Here is a 12,603-nt window from a genome sequence, read left to right on the forward strand (position 1 = left end):
AGAGAGAGAGAGAGAGAGAGAAGCTTGTCTAGGATACCTGAGTGGACTCATTACAGGAGAGGGCAACTCTCAAATTCGTAGCACAAGTGTTCAGCCATTATGCCATGATATCCCTTCCCTCTACATGAGAGCCAGCCAGGACCCATGTATTTCATAGCTGCCGTCAAAAAAAGGTCATATATTTTTATTTCATATGGGGACAGAAGAGATGGTCTCTTCTTATTTAACTATTAATGATTTATTTATTGAATTTATGTATCTCCCTATACCCGGAGGTCTCACAGCAAAAATCACAATATATAAAATCAAAATAAAAACAATGACCCAATTAACACCCGCCCAAAAAAGAGCCGCATTTTAAAAGGGTATAGGATGTTGATCAGTCCAACAAAATGAACAATTTTGGCTGGCGCCTAAAAGTGTATAATGAAGGAGTCAGGCGAACTTCCCTGGGGAGAGCCTTCCACAGACGAGGAGTCACTGCAGAGAAGGCCCCGTTCTTTCCAAGACCTGCCATGAGGGTTCCTTTAGGGGAAAGCAACAGATTCAGTCTAACTTCCCCCACTCTCTCCTTTCCATGTACGTGCTCAAAAGATCCCTGATCTCCCGCGCTCGGGGGCTGGCCGCGGACACCGGCTGCCTCTCCGGCTGCTGGTAAGACCGCGAGACGGATCTCACCACTTCCTGCCAGCCTTCCTGGAGAGGCTCGCCTCTGGTCTCGCAAATGTTGTGCAGGATGCAGCAGGCCACGATGACCCGGGGGGCGTAGCGCTCCCTCACGTCCAGGCGGGAGAGCAGGCACCGCCAGCGGCCCCGGAGGCGCTCGAAGGCGGACTCTGCTACCGCGTGGCAGCGGCCGAGGGCGTCGTTGAACCGCTGCTGGTGGGCGTCCAAGTGCCCGCCATACGGAGTCATCAGCCAGGCCAGCAGCGGGTAAGCGGGGTCTCCGAGGATCACCGGCTTCAGCTGCTCGCTCCCCACGTCCACGGTCACGGCGGGACCAAAGGTGCCTTGGTTCATGGCACGGAAGATGGGCGAGCCGCGGAAAATCCGGGCTCCAGGAAGTTTCCCGGAGCGCCCCGCATAGACGTCCGTGAACCTGCCTCTGTGGTCCACCAGCACTTGCAGGACCATGGAGTAGTAACCTTTGCTGTTGATGTACTCGGTGGCTCTGTGCGCCGGAGCAATGATGGGGATGTGGGTGGCGTCGAGGACTCCAATGCAGTGCGGGAAGCCCTTGGCAGCGAAGCCTTCCATCACCTCCTGGGCACCGGCCAGGTGGACCACGTGGTGGTAGATGTCGTAGAGCGCTTGGCAGACTTCCATGACGATCCTGGAGACCGTGGAGCGGCCCACCCCAAAGCACTCGGCCACCGAGCGGTAGCTATCCGGGGTGGCCAGTTTCCAGACGGCGATGGCCAGCTGCTTCTCGACGGTGATCGGAGCACGCATGTTGGTGGTCTGCCGCTCGAGGACGGGCCTCAGCCGGTCGCACAGCTCCGTGAAAGTCCTCCTGCTCATGCGGAAGTTCTCTTGCCAGAGATGGTCGTCCCAGTGGGGCAGAACCACCTTCTCCCACCATTCGGAGCGGCCCGGCTGCACCCAGAAGGCCCTCTCCATGATGTAGAGCTCGTCGATCAGGCCGGCTAGGACGGCCGGCGACTGGAAAAGGCACGAGCACATCATGGCCTTCAGAGAGTCGATGCTCGATTCCACCACCGCCCGGAGGCGCACTGACGCGGCCGTCTCCACCATCTCCTCCAGCTCAGCCAGGTCGTCGCGCCCTCGCAGCAGAAGCTTCCGGCGTGTCGCCAGCCGTGCAAAGATGCGTGACTGGATCCCCGCGACGGTCGTGATGGCGGCCACAGCAGCTGTTGCGGCGGCGAGAGCAGCTGACGCCGTCTGATCGCCTTCTGGAGAAAAGGAAAGACAAGAGAGGTCGTTTCGGGAACACCAGGAAGGAGCTGCTTTGTACCAGGGCAGATTCCGGTGATGGAGCCCCAGCGGGGAAAAGCCTTGCACCACCTTCGGCCTGAGCAGGAGATGCCTGAGGCTGGAGGTGCAGGCCAAGTAGTCTCTCTCCAGCTGAGCTGCAGTCCTCATTTCCAGAAAAGGACATTACTTTCATTTTAGGTCCGGTGGGGCTGCTGAGTGGCATTTGTTTATTTATTTATAGAGAGCCAGTGTGGTGCAGTGGTTCAGAGCAGTAGACTCGTAATCTGGGGAACTGGGTTCACGTCTCTGCTCCTCCACATGCAGCTGCTGGGTGAGCTTGGGCCAGTCACACTTCTCTGAAGTCTCTCAGGCCCACTCACCTCACAGAGTGTTTGTTGTGGGGGAGGGAGGGAAAGGAGAATGTTAGCTGCTTGGAGACTCCTTCGGGTAGTGATAAAGCGGGATATCAAATCCAAACTCCTCTTATATTAAAGGCTGCCTATGGCTTCCAACTCAATAGAAATGGTCACCTCATTCAACACCTGGACCTTATCCTGCTGATATTAGGTGGGGCCTATAAAAGAAAGGGCTTTTTCACGCAGTGCATGGTTTTTTAAAAAAATGATTTTCAGTTTTATACATTTCAATAATTTTACAGTCCTTCTAACATTTCAAAACTTGACTTCCTTTCTGCAGTTTCTTAAATTTATTTTAAATATTTTCTGTATATCCAAATTAACTTAATTTACTCATCTATTTTAAATATATACTCTTATAAAACTGCGGGTTATTACAACAACCCTGCGAATGTTCTTACCAGTTTACAGTTCACTTGTAAATATCCAATAAACCATTTCCATTCTTTTATAAAAGGTTTATCTTGATTCTTTATTTTTCTATTTCTGCATATTCCATAAGTTTTTGAGCCCATTCTTCTTTCGCTGGGACTTCTGCTTCTTTCCAATTTTGGGGCAAGTAACGTTCTTGCCACTGCAGTCTCAGCACATGGTTAAACTGTGGAACTCTCTCCCACAGGACAGGACACCAACTCTCCTCTTCAACCAGGCCTTTGGCTGATTCATATTCCACAGCCTTTTGAATGTGTTTGTGGGAGGCAGGGGCCACTATTGTTTCCTTCTTTTTAATTACCGTATTTTTCGCTCTATAAGGCGCACCAGACTACAAGACGCACCTAGTTTTTGGAGGAGGAAAACAAGAAAAAAAATATTCTGAATCTCAGAAGCCAGAACAGCAAGAGGGATCGCTACGCAGTGAAAGCAGCAATCCCTCTTGCTGTTCTGGCTTCTAGGATAGCTGCGCAGCCTGCATTCGCTCCATAAGACGCACACACATTTCCCCTTACTTTTTAGGAGGGAAAAAGTGAGTCTTATAGAGCAAAAAATACGGTACATTATTTACTTGCACTTTTACTTTGTATTTTATCTATGAACCACCCAGAGATCTTGCGATGACGGGCGGTATATAAATCTAACGAACATAATAATAATAATAATAATAATAATTTATTATTTATACCCTGCCCATCTGGCTGGGCTTCCCCAGCCACTCTGGGCGGCTTCCAAAAAATATTAAAATACTGTGATACATCAAACATTAAAAGCTTCCCTAAACAGGGCTGCCTTCCGATGTCTTCTAAAAGTCTAAAATATGAATAAATAAACCTGGGTGACTCTAAATAAGGATTGGACAAATTCATGGAGGACAAAGGCTATCCAATGGCTATTAGTCACGATGCCTGTGCTCTATTTCCACAATTGGAGGCAACAAGGCTTCTTAAGAATAAGAATTTTATAAATTATACCCCACCCATCTGGCTGGATTTCCCCAGCCACTCTGGGCAGCTCCCCACAGAATATTAAAAACATGATCAAAAATTAAAAAACTTCCCTAAACAGGGCTGCCTTCAGATGTCTTCTAAAAGTCAGAGAGTTGTTTATTTCCTTGACATCTGATGGGAGGGCGTTCCACAGGGAGGGCGCCACTACTGAGAAGGCCCTCTGCCTGGTTCCCTGTAACCACACTTCTCACAGTGAGGGAACTGCCAGAAGGCCCTTGGCGCTGGACCTCAGTGTCCGGGCTGAGTGATGGGAGCAATGCTTCTTAATACCAGCTGAAAGAACCACAGGAGGGGAAAGGGCTCTTGCACTCGGATCCTGTTTCCCACAGGCATCTGGTTGGCCACTGTGAGAACAGGATGATGGACTAGATGGGCACCGGCCTGATCCAGCAGACTATTCTTAAGTTCTTACTTTGGGGTGCTTTCACCAACAGTTAAAGTCCCATCTATCTACCCTGAGTTTCCCCGGACAACTAATGTTGGTTCTGGATGTTTGCCGATTAGGATTTGGGCTTTTTTTTCGGATTTTGCACGGCTTGTTTTTTTAAAATAAAATGAAACAATGCAAAACAATTTTGCTATTGCTGCAAAGCAAAGGGCACATAGAATTTGCAAAAAAACAATTTGTTCAGGTTCCTATTATTCATTAGGCAAAGATCTGTTTGTTTCGGTTCAGCTTATTCTGTTGCTGTGAGTCCTGGGGAAAAAGCATGTGGGTGCAAGGGGCATTGAGGTGACCAACACCCGCTGCATATATTTAAAGGAAGAAGTGGGGCTGGCCTGTGGAGGCCGTGAGACCAAATATTTGAATGCTTCCTCCTGTACAAGGAGAATTTCCACGTTTGAAACTTGCAGTCATGGAAAAGGCAAGGCTACTTCTGTAGGTCCAGGATTTTGCTGTTGTTGGTTTTTTACTTTGAATAGGATATAATTTTTAAAAAAGAGAGATTTCCTGCATGTAGTCGGAAATGCTGAAATACCTTTGTGTTTTGCCAGCCGTTGAGAGTAAAACCGACCGTGACATGTTGGTTTAATCTCTCAAAAGCTGAAAAGATCCCAGTTTGCAGTGCAGGAGTTTGCACAAGCTAGGGCCCGACTGGAATGACCTTGGAAGCCTGAGAAAGAAGTGGAAGCTGCCTTGTTTATCAGTTTCGCATCCACACCCTTCACAGGAGCCCTTGAAGAATCTTCCTGGTCACACACCCACATTCTCAAATCTAATGAACTAAAAAAACAAAAAACCCTACCGTCTTTTAATTCTATGAACATGTACCTAGGCACGCATCTTTTAAGTCTCTCAATAGCTTTGCAAGAGTTACCAATACCGGTATATACAAAAATGCTATCTTATTCTCCTACTTTGTGAAACGAGCAACTTACTGTGGGCCAGAGGATACCCAGATATGCAGTCATACCTTGGTTGACGAATGCCTTGTGAGTCAAACGTTTTGGCTCCCAAATGCCGCAAACCCGGAAGTGATTGTTCCGGTTTGCGAACGTTCTTTGGAACCCAAACGTCCGATGGGGCTTCTGATTGGCTGCAGGAAGCTGTGCCTTGGTTTTTGAATGTTTTGGAAGTCAAATAGACTTCGGAATGGATTCTGTTTGACTTCTGAGGTATGAGTGTACCAGACAGAAGGGACCCAAAGACCAGCAAGCACATTCACCTTTCACCTGATGAAATCAAACTTTTGACTCACACGGTTGCCACTGAAATACTCTTCTGTTATGTTTTTCTGTCCGAGGCCTTACCTGAGCTGCTATTCCTTGGCGTCTCCTCTGTCTTAGGGTCCTGGGGGTCCAGGTTCGATGTTTCTTCTTCTCTCTCCATCCTTAACCTCACCTTAGGCTTTAAAGAAAGGAAAACCAGGAAAGAGAAGGCAGAACTAATACCACCACCAGGGGCTGGCAGATTCCAACAAGGCCTGCCGCTCCTACTGCGCCAAGATGCTGCCTTTACAAGATGAGAAGCGCCAAAGAGGCTGGAGACACTCACATACACCGTATGACCATACTGAGCAGGGGCAATGTCTGACATCCTTGGGCATCAGAGCGGATCCACCCAGTGCTCTGAATAGTGCCAGGCACTGTGGCTTATCCACCATTTTAATGCCCACCAGACCCCCCACAGCAACACCACATCCCCATCCGTACTGTACATTGAAAGCAGTATCATGGCTTAGGGCCATCGTACTTATGCGGCCGCCTCTCCTGGTATGCCCTGCAGGGGACCTTAAGGTCCATGAATAACCATAGTTTAGGTCCCGGGCCCTAAGGAAGTTAGATTATCCTCCACCAGGGCCAGGGCCTTCTCAGTGATGGCTCCAACCTGGTGGAATGCTCTGTCCCATGAGACCAGGGCCCTGCAGGATTTAACTTCCTTCCGCAGGGTCTGTAAGACAGAACTATTCCACCTGGCTTTCAATTTGAACCTGGCCTGATCTTTTGTTCCCCTTCCTTCCCCCCCTCCCCTTTTTGTGAAGATTGCCCACTCTGGTTCTCACAGTTGGTTCTCCCCTGGTCTCCTCGCTGGCCCAAGTGGGACTAATTTAGGCAGCTAGCCCTGGTGATCATCTAATGTTTATTGGATGGATTTCCGCCCTAAATTGATTTTTGATTTTATTGTTATTTACGCTTTATACCATATTTTATGCTGGTTTTTTGTAGCATCAATTAAGTGTTTTAAATTTGTTGTTAGCCGCCCTGAGCCCAGTTTCCTGAACCAGGAAGGGCAGGGTATAAATAAAAATTTATTATTATTATTATTATTATTATTATTATTATTATTATTCCGCTCAAAAAAGGTCATGGCTCCCCCCAAAGAATTCTGGGAAATGTAGTTCGTTAAAGGTGCCAAGGGTCGTTGCACGTCTCTGACTACCAGATGGGCCATTGGCCTAGTGAGGCAGGTAGGAGACCCCTATTCCACTCGCAGAGCTGCCATTCCCAGAGTTCCCTGGGGTTAAATAACACATTCCCAGTTCCCAGCATTCTTTGGGGGGAAGCCATGGCCTTTAAAGTGGCATGGCACTGGTTTAATGGTATAGTGCAGAAGATGTCTGTGTTGGACCCACTTCCAGGAAATTGTGCAGGCCGCTGCCGACTTAAAATAGCGACCCTTAAACAAGCTTCCTAGGAAGTGAGTCTTGCTGAATTCATTGGCACTTGCTCCAAAGGAAATATGCACAGGATTGGGGAAGGTGGCCATTGCTCTGTGGTGGAGGTAGTCTTAGGTTTAATCCCAGGCACCTCAGGAATTCAGGTAGCTAGCCTGAGAAGGCTTAGGACAGGCACCCCCAAACTCGGCCCTCCAGCTGTTTTGGGACTACAACTCCCATCATCCCTAGCTAACAGGACCAGTGGTCAGGGATGATGGGAACTGTAGTCCCCAAACATCTGGAGGGCCGAGTTTGGGGATGCCTGGCTTAGGACCTGCCTATGGCAGGGATGGGGGGGTGGATAGCTGGGGGCAACATCGCCAACCATGCCTGGTCAGTAGCTACATTGCCTGTGGCTGGAGTCCCACACTGCCAGGAGAGCCACAGGTCTTCCTTTCCTGACTTGGGAGACTTGCCATTGGGTGGAGCTGCAGCGAAAGCATGGCTAAATCAGAGGCAGGCAGTCTTCAGGTTTGTCTGGTAAAGGTAAAGGTGCCCCTGCCTGTATGGGCCAGTCATGTCTGACTCTAGGGTTGTGCGCTCATCTCACTTAAGAGGCTGGGAGCCGGCGCTGTCCGGAGACACTTCCGGGTCACGTGGCCAGCGTGACGAAGCTGCTCTGGCAAACCGGCACTGCTCTGGCAAAACGCCATTTACCTTCCCGCTATAAAGCGGTACCTATTTATCTACTTGCACTTAGGGGTGCTTTCAAACTGCTAGGTGGGCAGGAGCTGGGACCGAAAGACGGGAGCTCACCCCGCCGCGGGGATTCGAACCTCCGACCATACGATCGGCAAGTCCTAGGCACTGAGGTTTAACCCACAGCGCCACCCGCGTCCAGTTTTGTCTGATATCCTATTTATTTTTACCTAGAATACCAAGAGCTTCCAACCAGGCAAAAGGCATATCTCCAGGGTGGGATTTTCCCAAATGTGGGTTTCTAACTTTTTTTTTTTTACTACCACCCCCGTCATCCTTAGCTAGCAGGACCAGGGGTCAGGGATGATGGGAATTGTAATCCAGAAATAGCTGCAGGCCCAAGTTTGGGAAACCTTGCTCTAGGGCAGGGACAGCCCATATGGTGATTTCCTGATGCTTCAAACTACGACTCCCAGAAGCCGCAGCCTGCGTTGCCAAAGGTCGGGGAGGATGGGAGCTATAACCCAAAACCACTTAAGGGCGCCGGTGGAGTTACCTTGTGTTTTTGAGCAGCAATAATTTATTTCCAGGGCCAGAAATGAATTGAGCCGTAGCTGAATATCACGCGGAAGTCTATTCCTGATTAGGGATTTATTTATTTTTCCATTTCAGGAATTTATGTTTAGGTGGAGAACATCATTTCTTCACTGCTGATGGGACGACCGAGCGCTGGAAGCCCTTGCCGATCTACTGCAAACCATCCAGATATCAGCAGATCTCGAGCAGCCTTCCGCCTACCGGATTCCCACTTGATCCAGCATTGTCGGCGTCTTCCTTACACCACCCTCCCGTTTGCATTCAGAGAGGCGCCAGGCTCCTTTATCGCAAGCTGCGGACCACAGGAATCATCTTGCTTGGTCGCTCCATCTGGGAGATAAAAAGATCTCAGATTCTCCCCCAGGATCGGATCGGCTCTCCGGGCAAAGTTGGGTTTCTCAAATCCGCCCCGCACGATTCCTCCGCCTTGTAAGCAGCAGAGGAGACTGGGATCTACTGGGATCCCCCACTTCCTGGAAGTCTCGCGGATTATGCAAATGCAGGCAGAAAACGCGCGTGCAGCGTGCAAAGAGAAAGACGAATCCAGGATCGGCAGCAAACCCTCCCCCGACAGCCACGGGACCGAGGAGATCCTCTTCCTGTGGCGGCTGCGCCTGAAGATCTCTTACGTGTCAGCTCCCCTCAGGGTCCTAAAGCCGGCGTACTCCCGGAGTTGTTATACTGGGTCGGCTTCTTCACCAAGATTGTGCCTGCGATGCAGTTCTTGCTTCCCTTAGGCATCATGACTGTGCCCTGGCACCAGGGGGTGGCCCCGCCGCCGTGGGTGCCCGGGGCCGTGGGTGCCATGCAGCATGCATGACCCTGGCACTGAAATTTGTTGGGTGCCCGGGCCCCTTCATGGGGGATTTTGTGGGTGCCTGGGCACCAGGGGCGCTGACTTATAAAAAATATTGGGGGGGCCCAAGACCTCCAAACCGCTGCTACTGGGGGAACGAAAGGGGCAAGCCCCGGGCTGCCCCGACCTTAAGTGAACCTGTGAGGGCCCGCCCTTTGCGGCAGCCGAATGGCTGCCGCCGTGGGCGGTGAATATTAATGATGTATCATTTTTGTGCTTCATGCTGTGGCCACAGACATGTGATCTGATGGTGAATTTGGGGTGACCCAATGCAAAAATCCTGAGAATCCCTGTGGATCCATGCCTTGTAACCACGGTTTTGCACCATTGCAGCCCCAGGCAACAGTGGGTGTGTGATTTTGGGGGGGCAGGCTGTAGCCATGGACATGCTATGTGATCTGATGGTGAATTTGGGGTGACCCAATGCAAAGATCCTGAGGATCCCTGTGGATCCATGCTTTTTAACCACATTTTAAGTGGGGAGGGAAGGAAAAACACAGAACGGAAAGGAGCACGAGAGGGGTGTGCAGAGAAGCAGCTGGCTAAGAATGCAGGAGAGGGGTATAACGGGAGGAAAGGAAGGCAAAGTTTTCCCTCACCTACCCACCCAAGCCAGCCAGCTCGCACACTCTCTCTCTCTCCCTCCTGCCTGCTTGCCTGGAGGGGAGGGGCTTTCCCTGCTCTTTGTTCCGTTTGAGCAAACACAGCAAGGAAACAGAGGAGGGTGGGCAGTAAGACCCTGAGGCAGAATGCAGGAAAGCAGCCGCTTCCTCTTTTTGAGGGAAAAATACGGTAATCATTTTCTTAAATTATTGGGGGGGCAGAGCCCCCCCAAACGAATTTTTGAGGGGGCTCGGGCCCCCTCAGGCCCCATGGAGTCGGCGCCTATGCTGGGCACCCAGGTAGCCGGCACTTATGACCAGGAGAGGGTGGCGCTGTTGGTTAAGCCACAGAGCCTAGGACTTGTCAATCAAAAGATTGGTGGTTCGAATCCCCACGACGGGGTGAGCTCCCGTTGCTCGGTCCCTGCTCCTGCCAACCTAGCAGTTCAAAAGCACGTCGAAGTGCAAGTAGATAAATAGGTACCACTCCGGCGGGAAGGTAAACGGCGTTTCTGTGCGCTGCTCCAGTTCGCCAGAAGCGACTTAGTCATGCTGGCCACATGACCCGGAAGCTGTACGCCGGCTCCCTCGGCCGATAAAGCGAGATGAGCACTGCAACCCCAGAGTCGGTCACGACTGGACCTAATGCTCAGGGGTCCCTTTACCTTTATCTTTATGACCAGGAGAGTCAGGCTCCTTCAGACTTCATGCAGTTCCTCCAGACCCTGGGATTGCCATGGGTGCAGGGCACACAGGGTGATCAACTTAGTCAAGAATCAGCCTGCCCTGCTCAAACAGGTCAGGCATCAACAGCAGTGACCAGAGGGGAATGACCGCTGGGAGGAGCCCAGAGAGAAGAAACGCCATTGGGCATCTCCAGTGGCACAACTGGATACCTTCATCTGCCCTCACTTGCAACAAAACAGGTCTCTCCTACATCAGTCTCTACAGCCACGGCAGGCGCTGTGACTCTCCAGCGGTTTGACTTTACCCCCCCCCCCCCAGGTACACTCTTCCATAGAATCATAAAATTGTAGGGATGGAAGACAACCGGAGGCTAATTTAATTCAACCCCCTGCAATGCCAGATTCTCAACTGAAGTACAGTGGTACCTCAGAAGTCGAATGGAGTCTGTTCGATTTCCAAAACATTCGAAAACCAAGGTGCTGCTTCCGATTGGCTGCAGGAAGTTGCGGAAGTCGTATCGGATGTTCGGGTTCTGAAGAATGTTCGCAAACTGGAATACTCACTTCCGGGTGTGCGGCGTTTGGGAGTCAAAACGTTCGACTTGCCAAGCAACACATGATACTCGCGAGTGGCTTTCAATTGGCTGCAGCAGCTGTGCCTTTGACAGGAGTCAGATCGTAACAAGCGATAAATGTTTAGCTCTTGAGACGAATTCTCCCACCAATCATCCCATCACTGTCTCACGGGGGACGAATTCTCCCCTACCTGTAGCCTTTGGGATGTTACTGGACCTTAGGGATGATGGGTCTTGTAGTGCCATGTCCACCTGGCAGCCGTGAGGGATGTGAAGCTTTGTGTCTGAATTTCCAGTACAGAAATGCTTCTGCAGAAATACTTAGAAGGGAAATGATACCAAGGAAGGAGGGCGGGGTTGTTTGGGTCTGCATGGTTCATTGTATGGTCGGGCGACCTTTGAAGGCGACTTGGAAACTGCAATTAATCCAGAATGCGGCAGCTAGACTGGTGACTGGGAGTGGCCGCCACATAACACCGGTTCTGAGAGATCTCCATTGGTTCCCAGTACATTTCCGAGCACAATTCAAAGTGTTGCTGTTGACCTTTAAAGCCCTAAACGGCCTCGGCCAGGTATGCCTGAAGGAGCATCTCCACCCCCATCATTCAGCCTGGACACTGAGATCCAGCGCTGAGGGCCTTCTGGTGGTTCCCTCATTGTGAGAAGTGAGGTTACAGGGAACCAGACAGAGGGCCTTCTCAGTAGTGGCTCCCGCCCTGTGGAACATCCTCCCTTCAGATGTGAAGGAAATAAGCAGCTAACCTATCTTTAAAAGACATCTGAATACTCAGGGAAGTTTTTAATATTTAACGCTGTATTGTTTTTAACACTTGATTGGGAGCCGCCCAGAGTGGCTAGGGAAACTCATAATAAATTATTATTATTATATTATTATTTGAGCCCCCCAATAATAATGTGGAGCCTGTTTGTTATAATGTGTCTAGGTAGGAACAGCTGGTTCTTGCATCCCAGAAAACAAAAGATGCTCCAGGCCATTCTCAAAGAAGAGGCGGGTGTGTCAACAAGAGACCTCTTCAACAGACCCAGCCAGGCAGACCCGTCTGACAAGGTCTTTTCACCGCCGCCACCTCCAAACCCTTCTGCAAAGGACAAATCTACTACTTCTCTGACGTAGCACCACCCCTAACCAGAAGCTTGCTGAAAGGCCATGGGTAGGCAAACTAAGGCCCAGGGGCCGAATCCGGCCCAATCGCCTTCTCAATCCGGCCTGCGGACGGTTCGGGAATCAGCGTGTTTTTACATGAGTAAAATGTGTCCTTTTATTTAAAATGCATCTCTGGGTTATTTGTGGGGCATAGGAATTCGTTCTCTCCCCCCCAAAAAATAAAGATAGTCCGGCCCTCCACAAGGTCTGAGGGACAGTAGACCGGCCCCCTGCTGAAAAAGTTTGCTGACCCCAGAGAAAGGCCATCCCAGAACCCGTTTTCTTGCCTTGTCCATCCTCCTTCTTGTCCGCAGCAACCTTGCTCAACCCTGCCTCCCAGTGTCATCTTCTTCTCCCCCCCCATAGACTCATAAAAGCTGGAAGGTACCCCATGGGTCATCTAGCCCACCCCCTGCAAGGCAGGAATCCTGCGCACAGCCATCCCTGGGTGGGCTCGAAACAACAACTTTTGTCTCCATCTTTCAGCCACTCTGCTCTTTATCCTTCCATCCTCTGGGCTCCCTTCCACCCC

General features: G+C 50.5%; 2 protein-coding genes across 3 annotated transcripts in view; both read right to left on the bottom strand.

Moving 5' to 3' along the window:
- LOC309364859 (zinc finger protein RFP-like) overlaps positions 1–12,603 on the bottom strand; it is a 260,032-nt gene that overhangs the window by 55,850 nt on the left and 191,579 nt on the right. The window lies entirely within an intron of this gene.
- LOC309364778 (uncharacterized protein) lies at positions 231–8,870 on the bottom strand. Of its 2 annotated transcripts, none has more exons than XM_081902677.1 (3): positions 8,389–8,870; positions 5,546–5,642; positions 231–1,913 (listed from the first exon to the last, which is right to left on the bottom strand). In XM_081902677.1, the coding sequence occupies exons 1-3, from the start codon at positions 8,446–8,448 to the stop codon at positions 547–549; spliced, it is 1,524 nt and encodes a 507-aa protein (XP_081758803.1). In that variant the 5' UTR covers positions 8,449–8,870; the 3' UTR covers positions 231–546. The 2 variants fall into 2 exon arrangements, with proteins under 2 accessions (XP_081758803.1, XP_081758804.1); XM_081902678.1 differs by having other exon boundaries at positions 8,147–8,869.

This window comes from Podarcis melisellensis (genome assembly GCF_964234715.1).
Source record: "Podarcis melisellensis genome assembly, chromosome: 2".
Lineage (NCBI taxonomy): Eukaryota > Metazoa > Chordata > Lepidosauria > Squamata > Lacertidae > Podarcis > Podarcis melisellensis.